Genomic DNA, 20,019 nt, shown 5'->3' with positions numbered 1-20,019 from the left:
GTTTTACTGCGTTCCAGTACAGTTCTGTGGGAGGAAATAAGCAGCATGTTGTACTTTTTTTCTGGAACGGAAAAGCACTGGAAAGCACCTTGCTGGTGTGAACAATGCCATTGGAACCCATATAACCTACTTTCCATGATTTTTTTATTGCGGAAAAAAAAGCATTGCACTGCATGTGGTGTGAACGGACCCAAACACTATCCTTTTTGTCATTTTTAATAGGCACTTGCTTAAACAGAGTATTACCCACATGATACTGTATCCATGTTTAATTGTGCGCATGAAGGAGTTTGCAACTATGGGTGCACTCACACTGGGCATGGTTGAAAAGAAACGTTCCCGAGTTCAGCTGCCCCACCTCGCCACTGGTCTGCACTTCCTGGGCACACTTACGGTACATCCTCAACTCTGCTAACCAGACCACAGTGATCTCTGCTTCTGTGTCATCTATGGAAAGTTCAGTGCTCTGGCACAGTTAGCACTCACATTGAAGCGAATCATACCAGACCAAAGGTGTACCATGCCCAGGAACACCCATTCCAAGGGGTCCTGGCCATAGCACAATTTTTATTTTTTTTTTTTTTTATTCAGTTTAATTAGGCACAGTGCACTTAAAAGGAAAAGTATGGGAGGGAAAGAAATACGAGCAGTACATTCTACCCTCAAGCTTTCATGTCTTTTCTTTCTTTCCTCTTCTAAAGGCTTCTAAAGAGGAAGTAACCTTCCTCTGCGGACATTTGCCTATAGGTAAGCCTATAATAAGGCTCACCTATAGGTAGTGTAAATATCTCCTAAACATGTACCGTTTAGGAGATATTTACATTACATGCAGCCAGTGACATCTATAAAGCATGTGCTGTGAAGGAACGGCCACCAGTGCCATTCCTCCTGAGGCCTGAACGGTGGCTCCCGCGCGCACGTGCTAGAGTGATGTCATTGTGGCTCCAGGCCAGTCACAGAGCCGGAGCCCGCGAACACAGTAGCAAGAGAGGTAAAAATGGAAGCGGCTGCAGCGCTGACATCCCGGCGCTGGAACAGCTTCGTTTTAAGGTTTCACATAATGTGCTAGCACATTATCACTTTACCTTGCAGGAAGAAAAAAAAAAAAAAAAAAAAAAAAAACCTCCAGCGGTATACAACCATTTTCATTTGTGATGCACAGGCATTTGAACTGTCAGGAAGGAGCCTGTAACGGTTCCTTTCTGTGTTTGAAAGTTTAGAGGGGATGGAAACACCTCCAGCACACTCCCTGTTTCAGTCCCACCCTCTCTTGGACACGTGGCCTTGCTTGGTGAACAGGCACACACCCAGCTGCCAGCTAGAGCGAGCGTGCTTTTCACATGTCTCCATGGCAACATTTCACCACAAAACCCAGAAGTGGAGGCAACTTGACAAGCTGTGCAGTCTCCTCACCTTCAGCAGCTGTACATATCTTGTGTTCTAATCTACACTAAGCTCCCTCCAGTTTGTATCTTCTCCCCTCTGCAGCTTTCCTCCACCTTTCCCATGGGCTTTGATCTCAAGCTATCTCAGCCAATTTGTAGATACTAGCAGCTCATAGGGATTAAGATTAAGAAAAAAAAAAAAAAAGAAGAAAGCCATCCTACTTCTCTTTTAACTGTTTCCAGGCAAGATTTGGAGCACCCACAAAACCAGACCAATGGGCAGAACATCACCTGGGCTTGTTTAAAATTGCATGAGTGTACCGATCAAATGAAGTAATAAACACGTCCTCAACAACTTCTCAACTGCATTGTTAAGTAAAAACTGAAATTGTACATTTCTATTGTTTTGTATAGCAACCGAAAAGAGAAACTTCAGCTTAAGCATTTTAGCTGTGATTACAGAAGAATTTGGCTTGCACGCACAGTTTTCAAGGCTGCATACCAATCTCAGAGCCACTGAAAGCACATTCTGGATCATGAAGCATGCCCGGGTGCCAGCTGATCTTTGCCTTGATCTAAGCTGTTCAGAAGCAAGACAATTAAAAGCAATAGCAGAACAGAAACATTTAGTCTTATCAAAAATCTCAAAACTTGTGTTTCCTCAACACATCCTCTATATTGATAACAATTCTGTTTTTACACTAACAAATGCATCAGAATGCTTGAAATGCAAGCATCAATATAATTAAATTTCAAAGCACATCATACAAGTACATCCCTGTTAGTTCCTTGTGCTGCTTTGCGGTCTTTAAACCCGGCCAAGTTCCAGCCTAGGGGTTGGGGCGATTACTGTTGTTATCGCCTTTCCCCATTTGGCTGAAACTTCCAAGATGGAGCCGGACTCACGGCATGTGATGTTGCACATGCGCACTGGGTGTTATTGGCGTCCGCACCTCCAGCAGTGCCATTGGACGTTTGGGAGGTGAGGGGGGGGGGATACAAATAGGACCCTGGATGACACTTGGCGTTATGACACTGAATGGGGAGAATGTGCATAATACAGGAGACACTTAGGTTAAGGGTATAGTTGCTTATATTTGCAGATTGCATTATTATTTTGGGTCAGCTTGGCCTGTGGGTTTATTATTACTTTTCCTCATTTGATTTCACAGGAGGTGCTATGGCTACTTTTTGTGCCTTGCATTGCCTGGTCTGAAGAAAATCCTGTGTCTACTATCTGGGTACCTGAATGGTCCTATTTAGGCCTCTTACAAACAGCCTTATCATTTTTCAGTGAAGGGGAGGTAAATATTTACTAAAGGCATACTAACAAAGAACTGTTTGCACTTAATATTAAAGTTTGATTATTATCAAAATACAATACAACCCTATTGTTCCTTCCCAGGTGTTCTAGGCCTTGGTCCTTATCACCCCCTATGGCTGCTGAGATCTTCCTCTAGACACCATTCTGTTAAAACCTAGTGTCTCCGTCAGGATATTTCAATAAGGTATACAAGATGACATTTTTCTCTTCGAGACCAATTAATGTAAGCAGCAATTGCTCCATTTTTGATTATGTTTGCACTTGTGTTTTTTTTACTTTTTTCTGCATTGTTTTTGTTTGCAATTATTGCTCATTGATTATTTTAATATCTCTTTTGTAGTATACATATGCAGCATCCACATAAGTTATCTCCTGAAGAAACACGTTGAGTAAAACTTTTTTTTCTGCCGAAATACATTTAAAAACTTTTTAAAAATGTTTTTACAATTTTGAATAAATAAAATTGAATAATATTTTTAAATTTCATGTCTGTAATATATTGCACCAAATCAAAAGCCCCATTTTCTCTTCTATTATGCAGAAATATATAGTAGTCATTCTGGGTGAGCGACTTAGAAAGTACAGACGTCAGCATAGCAGTTAATATTTTCACAAGTTGGTCAGCAATGGCGTAACACATTGAAGAAAGTTTGACAACCAGAAGATGTTCAGTTTAAAAAATATTCTTCTAAGAGCTGCTTTCACATTTATGTCCTGACCGATAACCTTTTAGGATGACCCAATCACTAAAAGCAAAAATGGTGAAAAACATGCCCTTGAAAAATTGGATTTTTGTACTCACCGTAAAATCCATTTCTCTGAGTTCATCAACGGACACAGCGCCTCCTTAATCTTAACCATTGGGTTATATCGTCTCTGCAGGAGTAGAACTAGGCAGAACAAAAAACACCTGGCTACGCCCATGGGCTGTCCTCAGTCAGTATATAACCCCCTCCCTGCTCTAGGTATTCAGTTTAGTAGCAAGCAGTAATAGAAGTATCAAAAACTCCATAGAGGGGTGGGCGCTGTGTCCGCCGATGAACTCAGAGAAATGGATTTTACGGTGAATAAAAAAAAAAATCCCATTTTCTCTTTTGTTCATCGATGGACACAGCACCTCCTTAATCTTGACCATTGGGACATCCAAAAGCAGTGCCAAAGAAAAATGAGGGATGCGCAAAATAACCCAAGGCTAACCACAAGTCCCCTAACCAGGACATAGGACCCTTAACAGGGTCACAGGAGCCCCATCGGAAATAAAAAATAAATATTTAAAGAAAAACCACCCCTTATGAGGAAACCCCCCTCTTAAACAGCAGCCTTCAAAACCCTGCGGCCAAAAGAAGCATCTGCAGATGCCAAAATATCTACTTTATAGAATTTAGTGAAGGTATGCACTGACGACCAGGTGGCCGCCTTGCAAACCTGTGATATTGACTCTTGATGACGGAAGGCCCACGAAGTACTAAGCACCCGAGTAGAAAGCACCATGACAAGGAAAGGAGGAACCTGACCCTTAATAGAACAAGCCTGAGTCACAGTCTGTCTGATCCATCTGGAGATGGTAGCCGAAGAAACGGCCAGCCCTTTCCCTGGTCATTGTGTAACCAAAAAAAGTGAGTCTGACCTCCGTAAGGACTCAGTGGATTCCAGATACACCCGAATCGCACGAACCACATGCAAGGTATGCAAAGCAAGTACCTTGGGATGAGCCGGCTTGGGACACCAGGACAGCAACACAATGTCCTTATTCAAATGGAAGTCAGACAACCTTGGGCAAAAATTACGGACAGGGACAAAGAACCACTTTATCCCTATGGAGCACTAAATAGGGACTATGACGGGATAATGCCACCAACTTTGAAACCCTGCAGGCCGAGGTAATAGCCACCAGGAATGCCACCTTCTGGGACAACGTACAGTGGAGACGGAAAGTATTCAAACCCCATTACATTTTTCACTCTTTGTTATATTGCAGCCATTTGCTAAAATCATTTAAGTTCATTTTCCTCATTAATGTACACACAGCACCCCATATTGACAGAAAAACACAGAATTGTTGACATTTTTGCAGATTTATTAAAAAAGAAAAACTGAAATATCACATGGTCCTAAGTATTCAGACCCTTTTGCTGTGACACTCATATATTTAACGCAGGTGCTGTCCATTTCTTCTGATCATCCTTGAGATGGTTCCACACCTTCATTTGAGTCCAGCTGTGTTTGATTATACCGATTGGACTTGATTAGGAAAGCCACACACCTGCCTATATAAGACCTTACAGCTCACAGTGCATGTCAGAGCATCCACTATGAAAATCATAAGGTCAAAAAGGAACTGCCTGAAGAGCTCAGAGACAGAATTGTGGCAAGGCACAGATCTGGCCAAAGTTACAAAAAAAATTTCTACTGCACTTAAGGTTCCTAAGAGCACAGTGGCCTCCATAATCCTTAAATGGAAGACGTTTGGGATGACCAGAACCCTTCCTAGAGCTGGCCGTCTGGCCAAACTGAGCTATCGGGGGAGAAGAGCCTTGGTGAGAGAGGTAAAGAAGAACCCAAAGATCACTGTGGCTGAGCTCCAGAGATGCAGTCGGGAGATGGGAGAAAGTTGTAGAAAGTCAACCATCACTGTAGCCCTCCACCAGTTGGGGTTTTATGACAGAGTGGCCCGACGGAAGCCTCTCCTCAGTGCAAGACACATGAAAGCTCACATGGAGTTTGCTAAAAAAAAACACCTGAAGGACTCCAAGATGGTGAGAAATAAGATTCTTTGGTCTGATGAGACCAAGATAGAACTTTTTGGCCTTAATTCTAAGTGGTATGTGTGGAGAAAACCAGGCACTGCTCATCACCTGTCCAATACAGTCCCAACAGTGAAGCATTGTGGTGGCAGCATTATGCTGTGGGGGTGTTTTTCAGCTGCAGGGACAGGTTGCAATCAAGGGAAAGATGAATGCGGCCAAGTACAGGGATATCCTGGATGAAAAACTTCTCCAGAGTGTTCAGGACCTCAGACTGGGCCGAAGGTTTACCTTCCAACAAGACAATGACCCTAAGCACACAGCTAAAATAATGAAGGAGTGGCTTCACAACAACTCCGTGACTGTTCTTGAAAGGCCCAGCCAGAGCCCTGACTTAAACCCAATTGAGCATCTCTGGAGAGACCTAAAAATGGCTGTCCACCAAGGTTTACCATCCAACCTGACAGAACTGGAGAGGATCTGCAAGGAGGAATGGCAGAGGATCCCCAAATCCAGGTTTAAAAAACTTGTTGCATCTTTCCCAAACAGACTCATGGCTGTATTAGATCAAAAGGGTGCTTCTACTAAATACTGAGCAAAGGGGCTGAATACTTAGGGCCATGTGATATTTCAGTTTTTCTTTTTTAATAAACCTGCAAAAATGTCAACAATTCTGTGTTTTTCTGTCAATATGGGGTACTGTGTGTACATTAATGAGGAAAAAACGAACTTAAATGATTTTAGCAAATGTCTGCAATATAACAAAGAGTGAAAAATTTAATGGGGTCTGAATACTTTCCGTCCCCACTGTATGTAAGGGAATCTCCCGAATATTCTAGAATGGAGGTTTCTGGAGAACTGATAGCACCAAGTTTAAATCCCATGGCGTCAAAAGAGACCGTACAAGCGGAGCCACATGCCGGACTCCTTGAATGAAGGTACGAACTAAAGAGTGAGCGGCTAGGGGTCGCTGTAAGAAGACTGCTAAGGCAGACACCTGGCCCTTGATGGTGCTCAAAGCCAACTTCTGCTCAACGCCCTGTTGAAGAAAAGCTAAGATCCGAGCCACAGAAAAGGATTGAGGATGAACGCCAATCGAATCACACCACCAAGAAATGTACGCTTTCCGCGTACAATGGTATATCTTACTGGAAGTAGACTTCCTCGCCTTCACCACAGTAGGGATCACTGATCCCGACAGACCTCTATCTCTCAGTACCTGGCTTTCAATGGCTAGGCCATTAAAATCAGTTACTGTAAAGCAGGATGGAAGCTCAGCCCTCGGTACAACTGGTCTTCTTTTAGAGGTAGCTTCCAAGGGACGTTTATGGCCACCGGAAGACTTTTGCTCTCGGTACTTCGCAGGCACCGCAGAAGAGGAAGGCATTGGCCCCACAGTGAAACTAGGACAACTGCGGAGTCTACATGCGGAACTCGTGAGATTGCCACGAGCCTCAGTTATTTCCCACTGAACTGAACCTGCTGAAGGGGCCGACATTTGAAAGGAAAAACTACTAACCTGGTCAGCATTCACTCCAGAGTCAAACCCAGATAGCCCAATTTCCTGGACAGGGCTAGAGGGGACCTTGGGTAGTTCGGACGTCACCCGAACCTTTACAGGAATTATACCCACACAAGGAGACACAGGGCCCCCCCGAAGTGGACAGATTCTGTCCCCCTTCTTTGGTACCCCCAAAAGGTTCAATTTGTGGACCCCTTTGACGCTCACAAAGGAGGTCCATGAATCTGGAAACCAGCAAAGATGTCCCCCCACCCCAGCAATGGGTAAGAGCAGACCTTAATGCTGAAGGAGTCTTGTCAGTGGATCCGGAGAAGCCTGCTCTAGGCTTACCAGACCAAGATCGCTTGGAACTTCTCGGGGAAGACTTGAGGAGATCCGTTTCCTTTATCTGCAGTCCCGGGAGCCTGTCTGCGACGAGGCTCCTTCCCTTTCCTAGATTGAGGCAAGAAGGTACTCTTTCCCACTGTGACACCCTTAATGATGTCATCCCGGGTAGCCCCAAAAAGGCGGTCGCCTTGAAAGGACAGATCAAGGAGAGCTTTTTTTAGAGGTTTGGTCTGCCGATCAATTCTTACGCCACAGCAAACGTCTAATCACCACCGATGAAATAGAAAGCTTGGACCGCACAGGAGCTGCATCACAAATATACTGTAGCCCATGGACCAACTGGTCCACTAAATCAACATAAGCAGTGGGAACCTGCTCACTGCCCAGACCCTGGCGCAAAAGCTTGGCCCATTCAGTTAGGGTCTGCGACACCAGGGCCGAGGCCAAGACTGGACGTGATGCCTAGCCATAGTAAACATGTTGTGTGCCACAGCCTCCGCTTTCCTGTCAGCCGGGTCCTTAAAGGACAGGGATTCTTCTACTGGGATCATGGTTGCTTTATTTAACCTAGAAAGAGGAGGGTCCACCACTGGTGGGGTAGTCCACTTTTTTAAAAGTGATAGTGTACTGAGAAACATTTGGGGACCACAAAGGGTGATTTTAGTTGTTTCCATTCCTTATAGGTAAACCTATCAAAATAAGGTAGTTAAGGAAACACCCTTGGTGTGCAAGGTGACTTATGCGTTCCAAAGGACACAGCCACATCTGTGGCCCTCTCAGCCGCATCCACCATCTTTAGAGTGTCCAGCACCGCAGTAAAAAGTGCGTACACCAGCGCTTTTTCACTTGCTGCTAAGACCGCAGTGGACTCATCCTCACTATCGGACGGGTCAGGGAGAGAGATATTAAACCCCCCTGGACGGGCCACGGCCACGGCGGCATCAGGGTCAGAATCAGATGAGACAGACTAAGCTGGGGAAGGCAGGGGACACTTGCTCCCGGGTCTTTGCCCACATGCTACTTCCACCCAAGATACTAATGACTCAAGGACCGCCATCAGCGCAACCATGGGAAGCTGGGGGACCAAGGGACCTGCCACCTCCATGAGGGGATCAGTGGGTGAGGTGTGACCCTGAGGCTCCATAAGGAAAAAGATCCTGTAGTACAAAGGAACTTTGGCACAACTAAGGGACACACCAAGATACCCATCAGCGGGGAGGGAGATACACAAGGACCCCCAAAAACTCACCCTACCAAAACGGAGGAGCACTGCAATTCGGACCCAGCAACCCCAATGTCAGCGTCCATTTCATATATCCCGGGACAGGAAGAGAAGCAAAGGGGAGGAAGAGGAGGAGCTCTGGCATCTCCACGAGTTTCTGGCCATCTCTAGCGTCTTACTAGACTAAGGAAAAATGGCTGCCATTACATCACCGGCTACACAAACATGGCCACCAGCTAGACCAACATAAAAATGGCCGCGGTAAACTCATCAGCTACACAAACATGGCCGCCAGGCGGCGACCAGCCTGACCAAGAGAAAATGGCTGCCGTGATGTCATCAGACCACCCAAAAATGGCCGCTGGTCGTTTGATTTGCCGAAGCATGCTGCCGGGATCCTCTGTGCCTCCAACATTGCTGCACCCTCTGCAAGGGGGCCCCCTTCCAAAAAGGTACTGTACTCCACCAGGCAGGGTGAACATTTAAGGGGACACTGCACACTACCTCACACTGCACAAACAGCAGAGCATGCACCTAGGGGTCTCCACTGCACCCTCTGCACTGAAACCCCCCCATACCGCCAGGGCAGGACACACACCACCCAGAAGGGAAATGGCAGGGGAGACCCCCAGGGGTCTCTACTGCCTGCCCTGGGACTCCCACCAACCTGTGGGGGGAGGGGGAAGCCCAGTTTTACCAGGGGACTTTAGGATGGGAGGATGGATCCTGCAGGTCCGACCATCCCTGGAGGGTACCCGCGTCCACCCCAAACCGCACAAAGAGGGAAAGGGGGGACTGTACTTACCGATCCATGGTGCGGGTGACCCTCCAGACAGAACTCCTCGCCACCGAAGTGGGGGGCCGTCGGCCAAGGGACCGATGCGACTCGGACCAGAGCCCGTTCGTATGCGACCCTGTGAGACGTTTAACTCACAGGCCAGCCTCCGTCCGTTGAGGCTATGTCTTGGCCGACCTAGCGCGTAGCTGCGGTCTGCACGCGCTCGCTGGCTGGACTGGGGAGACCACTGGATCTAGATTATCCAGCCCGTCGCCCAGCCCGGCAGTTGATTGCAGATCTCCTAGGAGAAAATGCATGGAAAAAAAGACAAAAAGTTAAATTTGCTAGGACCAAAAGATCCCAAGGAGCTAGGTCAGTGATGGTGAACCTTGGCACCCCAGGTGTTTTGGAACTACATTTCCCATGATGCTCATGCACTCTGCAGTGTAGTTGAACCTTATGGGAAATGTAGTCCCAAAACATCTGGGGTGCCAAGGTTTGTCATCACTGAGTTAGGTCCTTACTCCTGACTAGACAGAAAAAAAAAAAAAAAAACTGAATACCTAGAGCAGGGAGGGGGTTATATACTGACTGAGTATATGGGCGTAGCCAGGTATTTTTTGTTCTGCCTAGTCCTAATCCTGCAGAGGCGATATAACCCAAGGGTCAAGAGTAAGGAGGCACTGTGTCCGTCAATGAACGAAAGAGAAAAGAGTATTTACGGTTTTCAGCTGTCAATGCCACTGATCGCTGCTTTATTGTGGAGAAACCACAGTACGAAAAATCTTCAGGATCCAACACTTCCAGAACTGTCCCAACAAAACACATTGTTGCTTCCAACTGGCCCCCACCACTCTAATACTGTGCCCTGTAATGACAGAGGGGCCAGAAGAAACCATGAACATATTGATGAGGTCCAGGAATTAGGCACTCCTAAAACTGTTGGGTTCAGAAGATTCTTAAAGCAACCCTCAAAATTTTCACTGGCCTGCTAGCACTTTGCGAGTGGAAAATGATTGAGGGCAAGTGTGGGACTGCCTTGAGGGGGTGGGGGGTCGCGAGCACCGCCGGTAGGCGGTGTTGAATTGGAGCCGTTCTCCCAGCGATCGCCATGGGGAAGAGAGGAGATGAAGAGCTGGGAGACTGGCATTGTGGGCAATGGGAGAGGTAATTGTTTTGCTGCAGGGGGCACATTTTTTGACCATTACAATTTTAGCAACAGGGTTGCTTTAACCCTTTCAAAACCACCAATGTAACGCTGGGTACCCATGGGCTGAAAAGTGGGAAAAAACTGTCAGTTCAGTAGAAACTGGGCGACTTTCACCCCATGTGTACAGCTCTTTGACTGACGTGTGTCGAATGAGCATGGTGTAAAACCAGCACCTGATCAGCGGTCATCACTGATCTGGTGAGGGGATAGTCCCCGTGTCAGAAAACAAAAGCTCAACGGAAGAGATCACCGCACTAACATTGCATAGTTGGTGACCACTCAGGTTTTTTTTCGTTCAGTTCACCATGCTGGGGTGAACGGGAAAAAAACATAACGTATGTAGTACCAGGCTTTATTCTTACACCTACATAGCAGCCAAGAGTCTTTGTGCATTTCATCAATTGTAGGCTGTCAAAATACAATAGTCCAGTAGGGGATTACAACCCCTAATGGACAGCATCAGGGGTCAGCTGGAAGCAGCTCTGGAAAGGGTGCTGCAATCATCAGGCGCTGGCAAGTGTATTTTTATAATACACCAGAGGAAGAGATGAATGACAAAGCATGCTGGGGCCTGTAAAACCATAACAGCTAGAAAGACACAGCTTTGCCAGTATCCATAATTGATACCAAGCCTTACTAAATACAGAATTTATTCAATAAGAATGTATTCATTCAATAAGATATTTCTGATTTAATTTAGTATGCATTTTATTGAAACCTGAGACTGGTATTAGGAAAGCTAAAAAAGAAAAAAAAAAAAAAAACACAACAATTAACATTTAAATGATTCCAAGTTCAGACTCTAGCACTCTACTCCAAACTTTTTTTGTATAGAGTGGGAAGGGTTAAAACATCTGTTTTGACAGAGTCAGAAAATTAGATAAGATGCTTTAACAGGGACACATTAATAAACATTCTATTACTCAACAATATTGAGTGGTCAAGGATTAGAGCCTGACAGATTTTTGTGTTATGCTTTTCCCTTTTGAAGATTATCTTAACTTTGTGTCTTATTGACAGTGGTTACCAGGACAGGAAGGGAGAATGGATCTCCCCATAAGGACATGTTTTGGCTTTTCTCACCATCTCTGCAACATCACTGGTTTTTCTGCACCATCAAAGTGAATCTAACATGAAACAAAAATATTAATGGAGGGTGGCTCCTGATTCAAGTGCCACATACCGGTTCTGGGGTGCTGAAGTTAAACCTATCTATCAAAAGCCTTCCCACACAGATTCTAGTTTTAATGACAGATGTCCTTAAAGGCTGGGTGCACACTAGTGCGCTGTGCGATAAATCACATGCGATGTCTGTGCGATACGAATTCAGCCATACAGATTGTTTGGCTGAATTTGCAACGCATTCAGACCAAAGTCGTGCAGGACACTTTTTTTTGGTCCGCACCAGAATCGGATCACATGGGTGTTCACACCCATGCGATCTGATTCATGTCCAAACTAACAATTCGCACTGCCATATGCAAACCGATCTGGGGGTGTCATTAAATTTGTATTGAAACCGCAGCGGTTCGCAAAGGACAGTGTGAATTGCCTTGCACGCCAGGTGCTATGCAGGAACCCGCAGTGGATTTGCAGCGTTCCTGCATCGCACCTATGTGAACCGAGCCTTAATACATTTTTAGAGGATCTATGTAGCTGGAAAAAAAACGTACAGTACAAAATGTGATTACTATGTATTATAGATTGCCTGCTTTTTTTTGTAGTGTGCCATACTGCTGCTATTGGTAAAATAAAACAATAAATGCATCAGGGGGTAGTTTCCTTTCTTTTGGATTAGAGGGATTATGCTAGCTGGGCATGTTAAGAAAATATTCTACGCACGGTAGCGGTGCTTTTTAGAATATTTTCTACTGTTGCTCTCGTAAATAAATTTAATCAGTGAAGGCTAATATAAATCTGTCATATAAACCACTTAATGGAGTTTTATGTGATGTATGTGCATTGAAGTACACATATTAAAAATAATTTTAAAAAATCTGATATCAGTGTTAGCTGATTATTCTTAGTTTCAATTTGTATTTGTTACACTCTTTAATAGGATATTAAACCATCTAAAACAATGTTCATTGTGTTGCCATAAAAAATGTTTTATGCACAGCTACCCGATAAAATGGCAGTAGGACAGTTAAGGAATTACAAGAACAAGTTGCAATATTTTCCCTTAGTGATCATTATTTTCAAGCTACGGTTTGTCTTGATTTTATCTTGATTATTAGCAGCATAACTTAAAGTGTCATTAAACTCACATCATAAAAAACTATCAATAAATGTTGTATTACATGCTGTTCATACTCACTCAGTCACTATGAGATTCGTTTTCAGTATTTTACAAAATAATGGTTGATCCTGCTGTTCCCCATCTCTCCTTTCTGTCCATGTCCCCACTGCAGTTGGGGATTTTACAGAGCAGTGTTGGCAGATAGTGCACATGCTCAGTTTTCAGTGAGTTTCTATGCCGAGTATTTCCACCCTATCACAACTGAGCAGCCTAAGTGACTATAGAGTCACACATGTGGGCATATACACAGTCAAATGACAGCCCACTCCCTCCCTCCTCCTTCATGCCCACTAACCAGCTAAACACAATTAAGACACAGACTGGAGGGGCGTGACACAGTCTGACTGGCAGAAATCCGCCCACACCATGTCATTGCCAAAAGAAATTAAGATTTAATTTCAAATATATTTGAATGACAATTTAAGACAGTTTATTGATATTTTTACTCTGCATCCCCCAAAGTGTGTTTTTTTTCTTTTATTTTGAAGATGTGACCAGCAGCAGAGGACTAGAAGCTCATCATGCTCATGTTTCCCTACTGAGTGGGAAAGAGCTGGGTCATGTGACAGCTGTATATCACACAGGAAAAAAAAAAAAGGTACTGTGCTTCAGTAGAGGCGTTAAGACTAGTGTAAATCTGCTCTAGTATGGGCATTAGACTGGCGTTTTACAGGCGATAATGTCGCTTTTTTGATGTGTTTGATGCACATTAAAGAGGAAGTAAACCCTGGTGGGTTTTACTTCCTCTTTATTTCCCTGCAAAGGTAAAGCATAATGGGCTACAATGCATCCCATAGTAGCCCAGTATGTGTCACTTACCTGAAACCGAAGCCCGCGATGTCTCCGTTGTCCCCACGAGCAGGGAGTGTCCATCTTCGCCCCTCTTTCTTCTGGGGGCCGCAAACTCCGGCTCTGTGACTGGCCAGGTTCGCGTGACGTCACTCCCGCGCGGGAGCCACCAGTCACGGCATGACCCGTATTAGAAGCGGCACGATGTGCCCTTTCTAAAGAGCACGTGGGCCAATGACATCGGCGCTCAGCTTTTTAGTAAATATTTCCTAAACCATGGAGTTTAGGAGATAATTCAAGCACCTACAGGTAAAGCCTTAAATATAGGCTTACCTGTAGGTAAAAGTGGTTGTACAGGGTGTACAACCACATGAAGGCACGTCAAAACCACTTCACAAATGCTTTTTTTTTTTTTTTTTTTTTTTAAGGGAGGTGATATTACAGGAGATAAAAAATTTGAGGCGTGGTTTGTCATGGTGAATGTATCCTGCACACAATCCGTTACCAGGGAACGCGTCGGCAGCATGGATTCCTTTACTATGCTTTATTTCACATTCTGCTTCCTGGTGCGGATGTATGAGCATTGGGTACATCCAATTCTCTCAGAGATATTCTAAATGGCACTTTCATGCCTTGTATCATGATTTATGCACCTACCCTCAGGAGTTGATGTTGGCCATCTTCAAGCAGCACAAACAGGAAGTGCATAGAAGGAAGTGACTGCAGGACACTCTATGCTCTCCTCTATCATTACAGGGCATTCTGGGTCATTGTGGGACATTATAGTCCTCCTGCATTATTTTTGTTAAAACTAATTTTATACACGCCGCAACCACACTGCAAACCATAGACTTGAATGGGAGGCGCTGAAAGGCTTCAAACTCCACCAGACTCGACACGAGGCTTCAATTTTGAAGCAAAGCAATGCTAACGCTTCATGTTTTGGTAATGTAAACCGTACTGTGAGCTGTCCATAGTATCCTTTGCATTTAAGAAGCGTTAAAAACACCCTTTAAACGCCTGCTTTCAATGCCAGTGTTAACTTAGCCTAATGTGAACACTTGTATTGGGTTTATCTGTGTCTGCGTTGTCAATTAACTGTGTACTTCCTGTCCCTGACAAAACTAGGTATCTGCTCACTAACCCGACAGGAGTTGTAAACCTCATCCACTTTATCCAAAACTAAAAAACGTTTTGGCTATAGATACACTTTACTATCCAATCCAGGTATAATGAACATAGACATGAATGCACACTGCTAAAAACACACCTGCATGGCAGCTCAATTTCCAAACCATCAATAATGTTACAAAAAAGGTGCTTGTTTGATTGTTCTACTTCTCCCAGTTCTGCTCACGAATCCATAAAGATTAACTGCACTTACCACAAGCTTTTGCTGCAGTGATACAAATCTCTTCCGCAACATATTCCCCTTGGGGTAATGCAAGATAGTCTCCATCAGGCTTTCCCAATGCATGATACAGAAAAACGTAGAAGCCTGGATCACTTGGTTTCGACACACAATGCAGCAAAGAATCTCCACTCGGACGAACAGCAGAAACTGTACTCATGCTCATTTCAGTCATTGTGAGGCAAGCCATTACACTACTTCATATGCGTTACCTGTAACAGAAGACAGAAAACATTAATTTTCTTTTGATCCATGTTTTTTGTTGAATACATTTCTGGAATCAAAGAAAACAGCATTTAAATTGCCAGAAGAATGAATACCACAAACCCAAAACAAGCATTATGTTTAGAACAAATTATTACAGCAATAAAATGGAAATCAACAGCATTTGCCCAGCGATGCATATATGGGTTGTCTCTGCACTTGGATCCAGAAAGAAAAGTTGCTAAAGCTGCAAAAAGCACTTTGCTATCATCATAATTCTAATTGACCACTCTAAAAAATACGGTAACTGAAAAATGCTTAAAAAAATGGTCACATTTGTAACAAGGCACTAAAGGAAACAAATAATCCCTGTCTCACATGCTGCAGTACAAGTGTTGTACGTTCAATTACAACATGGCTTGCGTGGCAATATTTATTTTAGAACTACTGTGATGCGACTGATACGATTTACAGTGTGATCTTGTGGTGCGACTCTGAAGTGAGTGCATATTCTATGGGGCCAAGTTGTAATGCAAATCGAACTAAAGTAGTGCAAGAACCTTTTCCGAAATTGCACCGTGCCGTCTGTGTCACATTGATTAGGACGGTCGGGCACCAAAAACAATTAAATTTCCCTCGTCATGAAATTCTGTTTGCATCATAAGCCAACCTAGTGTGAACCAGGCCTTAAAGGGGTTGTAAACCCTTGTGTTTTTTCACCTTAATGCATCCTATGCATTAAGGTGAAAAAACACCTGGCAGTCACCGGCCCCCCAGCCCCACCATTTTACTTACCTGAGCCCCTTTATCTGTTTAGCGGGGACGCGCTGTCGCTCTCTCCACAGGGTCCCGGCTTTTGATCGGATAGATTGATAGCAGCGCAGCCATTGGCTCCCGCTGCTGTCAATCAAATCCAATGACGCAGTGCCGAGTCCAGCATTCGTGTCTGTGGACGCAAATGCTGGACTCAGGAGCGCGCCCGCAAGGTAACCCCCTCGGGAGAGCGCCTCTCCTAGGGGGTTATCGGATGCGGAGAGGAGCCGTGAGAGCCGCCGGGGGACCCCAGAAGAGGATGCTTGGGGCCACTCTGTGCAAAATGAGCTGCACAGTGGAGGTAAGTATGACATGTTTGTTATTTGTAAATTGTAAAGGCAGAGGTGTTCTTTTATGAAGCAGTGAAATCTATTCACTGCTTCGTTCTCTGGCATTCACAGTGGAAATCTTTCTCCTCTGTGTGCCAGTTTATGAAGCGGAGTAGATCGCTTCACCTTTGGAGGAGTGAAGCGATCTACAAACGCTTCAAACAATGGAGAACGCCCCCTGATAGTGGAATCTCGTGAGACTTTACAAGATTACAGTACCAGAAATTCACAGAAACACAGATGTCAGTTTATTAAGCAGTGATAAATTATCATCGCTCAATACACTGACAGTGTGGTTAATGTTAAAAAAATAAGGAGTCCCCCTACACACACACATATATATATATATATATACATACATACATACATACATACATACATACATACACACACATTATATATATTATATACATATACCCGTTATAAATATATATGTATATATACACATAAATATGACAGGGGGACATGGTTACAGTGTTGGGGGGTCTGAACGAGGTAGAAAGAAATTGAAAATCTTCTTCTTTCCCCCTCAGATCCCCCGGGATTCTCTTTTCACTCACCAATTCTCCACCTCTGAACTGGTGAATCGGGGAGTGTGAATTCTGACTCAGATCGCCAGTGAAGCGCTGAGATCGCAGCTTCATAAACTGGCCGTTACTGTGTCAATCAATGAGGATTCTCCATGTGCAGAGATCATCGGCGGGAGAACAAGTTCAAATACTTCTCCCCCGATTATCTCTTTCATAAACTGTTTATGGACTGTGATCAGCGTCGATCCTTGTGATCACTGCTGATCGCTGCTTCATAAACGGACACCATAATGTTTAACGTAATGCATTCTTTGCATTAAGATAAAAAGCCTTCTGTGTGCAGCAGCCCCCTAATAATTACCTAAACCCTATATCTGTCCAACGATGTCCACAAGCCCCTCAGCCGCCCCTGACTCTCCCTCCTGATTGGCTGAGAAATAGCAGCGGCGCCACTGGCTCCCGCGGCTGTCAAAGTCAGTTAGTCAATCGGGAGGGAGAGAGGGAGGGCTAAAGGCAGATCCGTGTCTGAATGGACACACAGAGCTGCAGCTTGGCTGCCCTCCATAGCAAGCATCTTGCTGTGGGGGCACTCGACAGGAGGGAGGGGCCAGGAACAGTGAAGAGGCACCCGAGAAGAGGATCCAGGCTGCTTTGTGCAAAACCAACTGCACAGAGCAGGTAAGTATAACAACATGTTTCATGTTTTAAAAAAAAAAACAGACTTTACAATCACTTTAAGCACACCCCTTAAATTTAAAACTCTACCCGGGGCTAAGGCCTGTTTCACACATGCTTCAGCTTGTATAAGAGCAGTGTAAACAGCAAGCTTTGACAAAAAATGTGAGTTTTCAGCAAGCTTTGTTGAAGCTTTTAAAGTACCATTCAACTCCAGTTCGTAAATGTTGAACTCAGATCCCAGTGGGAGAGTTGATTGTCACTTTAAGCAAGCTGCTAGCAGGCTTCAGCAGGCTTTTAACAAGCTTCAAGAAATGCTGACGTCTGCTAGCAGCTTGTTTAAAGAGGCAATCAGCACTTTCATTAGAATCTTAACTATATTACCAAAAGTATTGTGACACATGCCTTTACACGCACATACACTTTAATGGCCCACCCTTTGCAGCTATAACAGCTTCAACTCTTCTGGGAAGGTTGTCCACAAGGTTTAGGAGTGTGTCTATGGGAATGTTTGACCATTCTTACAGAAGCGCATTTGTGAGGCCAGGCATTCATACCAAAGGTGTTCTATCGTGTTGAGGTCAGGACTCTGTACAGGCCAAAGTTCCTCCTCCCCAAACTTGCTTATCCATGTCTTTATGGACCTCGCTTTGTGCACTGGTGCGCAGTCATGTTGGAACAGGAAGGGACCATCCTCAAACTGTTCCCACAAAGTAGGAAGCATGAAATTGTCCAAAATGTCTTGGTAGGCTGATGCCTTAAGAGTTTCCTTCAATGGAAATTATGGGCCAAGCTCTACCCCATACCATAATCCCCCCTCCAGTGCACAAAGCAAGGTCCATTGGGACATGGATGAGCACGTTTGGGGTGGAGGAACTTGACTGGCCTGCACAGAGTCCTGACCTGAACCCGATAGAACACCTTTGGGATGAATTAGAGCCGAGACTGGGAGCCAGGCCGTCTCTTCCAACATCAGTGCCTGACAAATGCGCTTAGGAAGAATGGTCAAACATTCCCATAGACACATTTGTGGACAGCCTTCCCAGAAGAGTTTAAGCTGTTATAGCTGTAAAGGGTGAGCCAATTCAATATTGAACCCTACGGACTAAGACTGGGATGCCATTAAAGTTCATGTGCGTGTAAAGACAGGTGTCCCAATACTTTTGACAATATAGTGTATGTTCAACACTTACAAACTGGAGCTGAATGATACAGAAAGCTTTCCAAATGTTTTGGCAAAGGTTGTTCACACTGCTCTTAAATAAGCTGAAGCCTATCTGAAACAGGCCTAAAACATTTTTTTCCCCCTCAAAACAATTCTGGAGTGGGGTTTTTTGGCAAGAGTATATAAAGCCAAACATCTTTTCTTTTCTTTTTTTTTTTTTTTTGTGGCCATATTAGAGTAGATTTTAGGAAATCCCAGCACATTTGTATTTGTGAGGCAGGGAATGTTCTGGAAACAGTTGGAGGCCAAAATTGCAGCAAGCCCAAGCTCATCCTTCGTTAAGAGGCCTGCTTCTTTATTTTTGCCATCTGTGTCCCACTGGATTCACACATATGGGAACAAAGACATTGCATGTTATTCGCGCCGCATTGCTGTGTCGATCACATGCGATGTATGTGCAATGCAAATTCAGTCAGTTGTATCGCTGAACTCACATTGGATTCGCACAAAAAAGGCGCGGGAACCTTTTTCCCCGCACTGGAATTGGATTGCATGGGTGTTCACACCCATGCTATCCTTTTCCAGTCCCAATTCACAGTTCTTACTGTGATCTGTGAACTGATCTGGGGGCGCCATTCATTTTGTATTGACACCCGCAGCGGTTCGCAAACGGTAGTGTGAATTTTAAAGAAGAAATATAGTCGCGCTAATATGAAGTGCAGTGAAAAAATACAAAATTAAGTACCACACATATATTGATATTATATAAAAAAATCAAAGTGATAATGAATACACAAATGAAAAAAATTGTGCAAACATATAAAGTACTATTGAGAAATTGTCCATAAATGCACAGCAGGGTGAAGAGGGATTGCAAAAATGATTGGTACATAGGAAGTCCATACAAAGAAAGACAGATCCCAAAGTGACGAGTGGTCTATATCCTCATTGAAGTGAAAATGTGTATTGATGAGACCTCCACCTTTAAGAAATTACTGCCGCTTACCAGAAAGCGTTGGTCCCTTATTACAGGGGACCACGCTGAGCAGATGGCTATAACCCTAGCCAGGGATCCCACAGGCAGGCAATGGATATCACAGCGTCCGTACGGATTCTCACCATGGATTGCAGCAAAGTGATGTGTTTGCCAGAAAAAAAGCACAAAATGCTCCACATAGCGTAAATCTTTCTACATTTATTGTAATTAAAAAAGGCCAAATGCACACTTACAAATCGGCGAAATGTTATCAGCAAACAAAGATAGGAAAGCCAGCCGGCTTCAGATCAGCCCG

At 44.4% G+C, this 20,019-nt stretch overlaps 1 protein-coding gene across 4 annotated transcripts in view; it reads right to left on the bottom strand.

The window, feature by feature from the left end:
* Positions 1–20,019, bottom strand: part of JAK2 (Janus kinase 2) — a 338,377-nt gene that overhangs the window by 260,942 nt on the left and 57,416 nt on the right. For all 4 annotated transcript variants that reach the window (XM_073635018.1, XM_073635011.1, XM_073635003.1 and 1 more), the window contains one exon: positions 14,985–15,223. In XM_073635018.1, coding sequence (XP_073491119.1) covers positions 14,985–15,201 — 217 coding nt within the window. In that variant the 5' untranslated portion in view covers positions 15,202–15,223. The remainder of the gene's footprint in view (positions 1–14,984; positions 15,224–20,019) is intronic.

The sequence above is a fragment of the Aquarana catesbeiana genome, linkage group LG01 (genome assembly GCF_042186555.1).
Source record: "Aquarana catesbeiana isolate 2022-GZ linkage group LG01, ASM4218655v1, whole genome shotgun sequence".
In the NCBI taxonomy this organism is placed as follows: Eukaryota; Metazoa; Chordata; class Amphibia; order Anura; family Ranidae; genus Aquarana; species Aquarana catesbeiana.
Note: the sequence above shows the minus strand (reverse complement) of the source record. Positions and strands in the feature narration are given on the sequence as shown.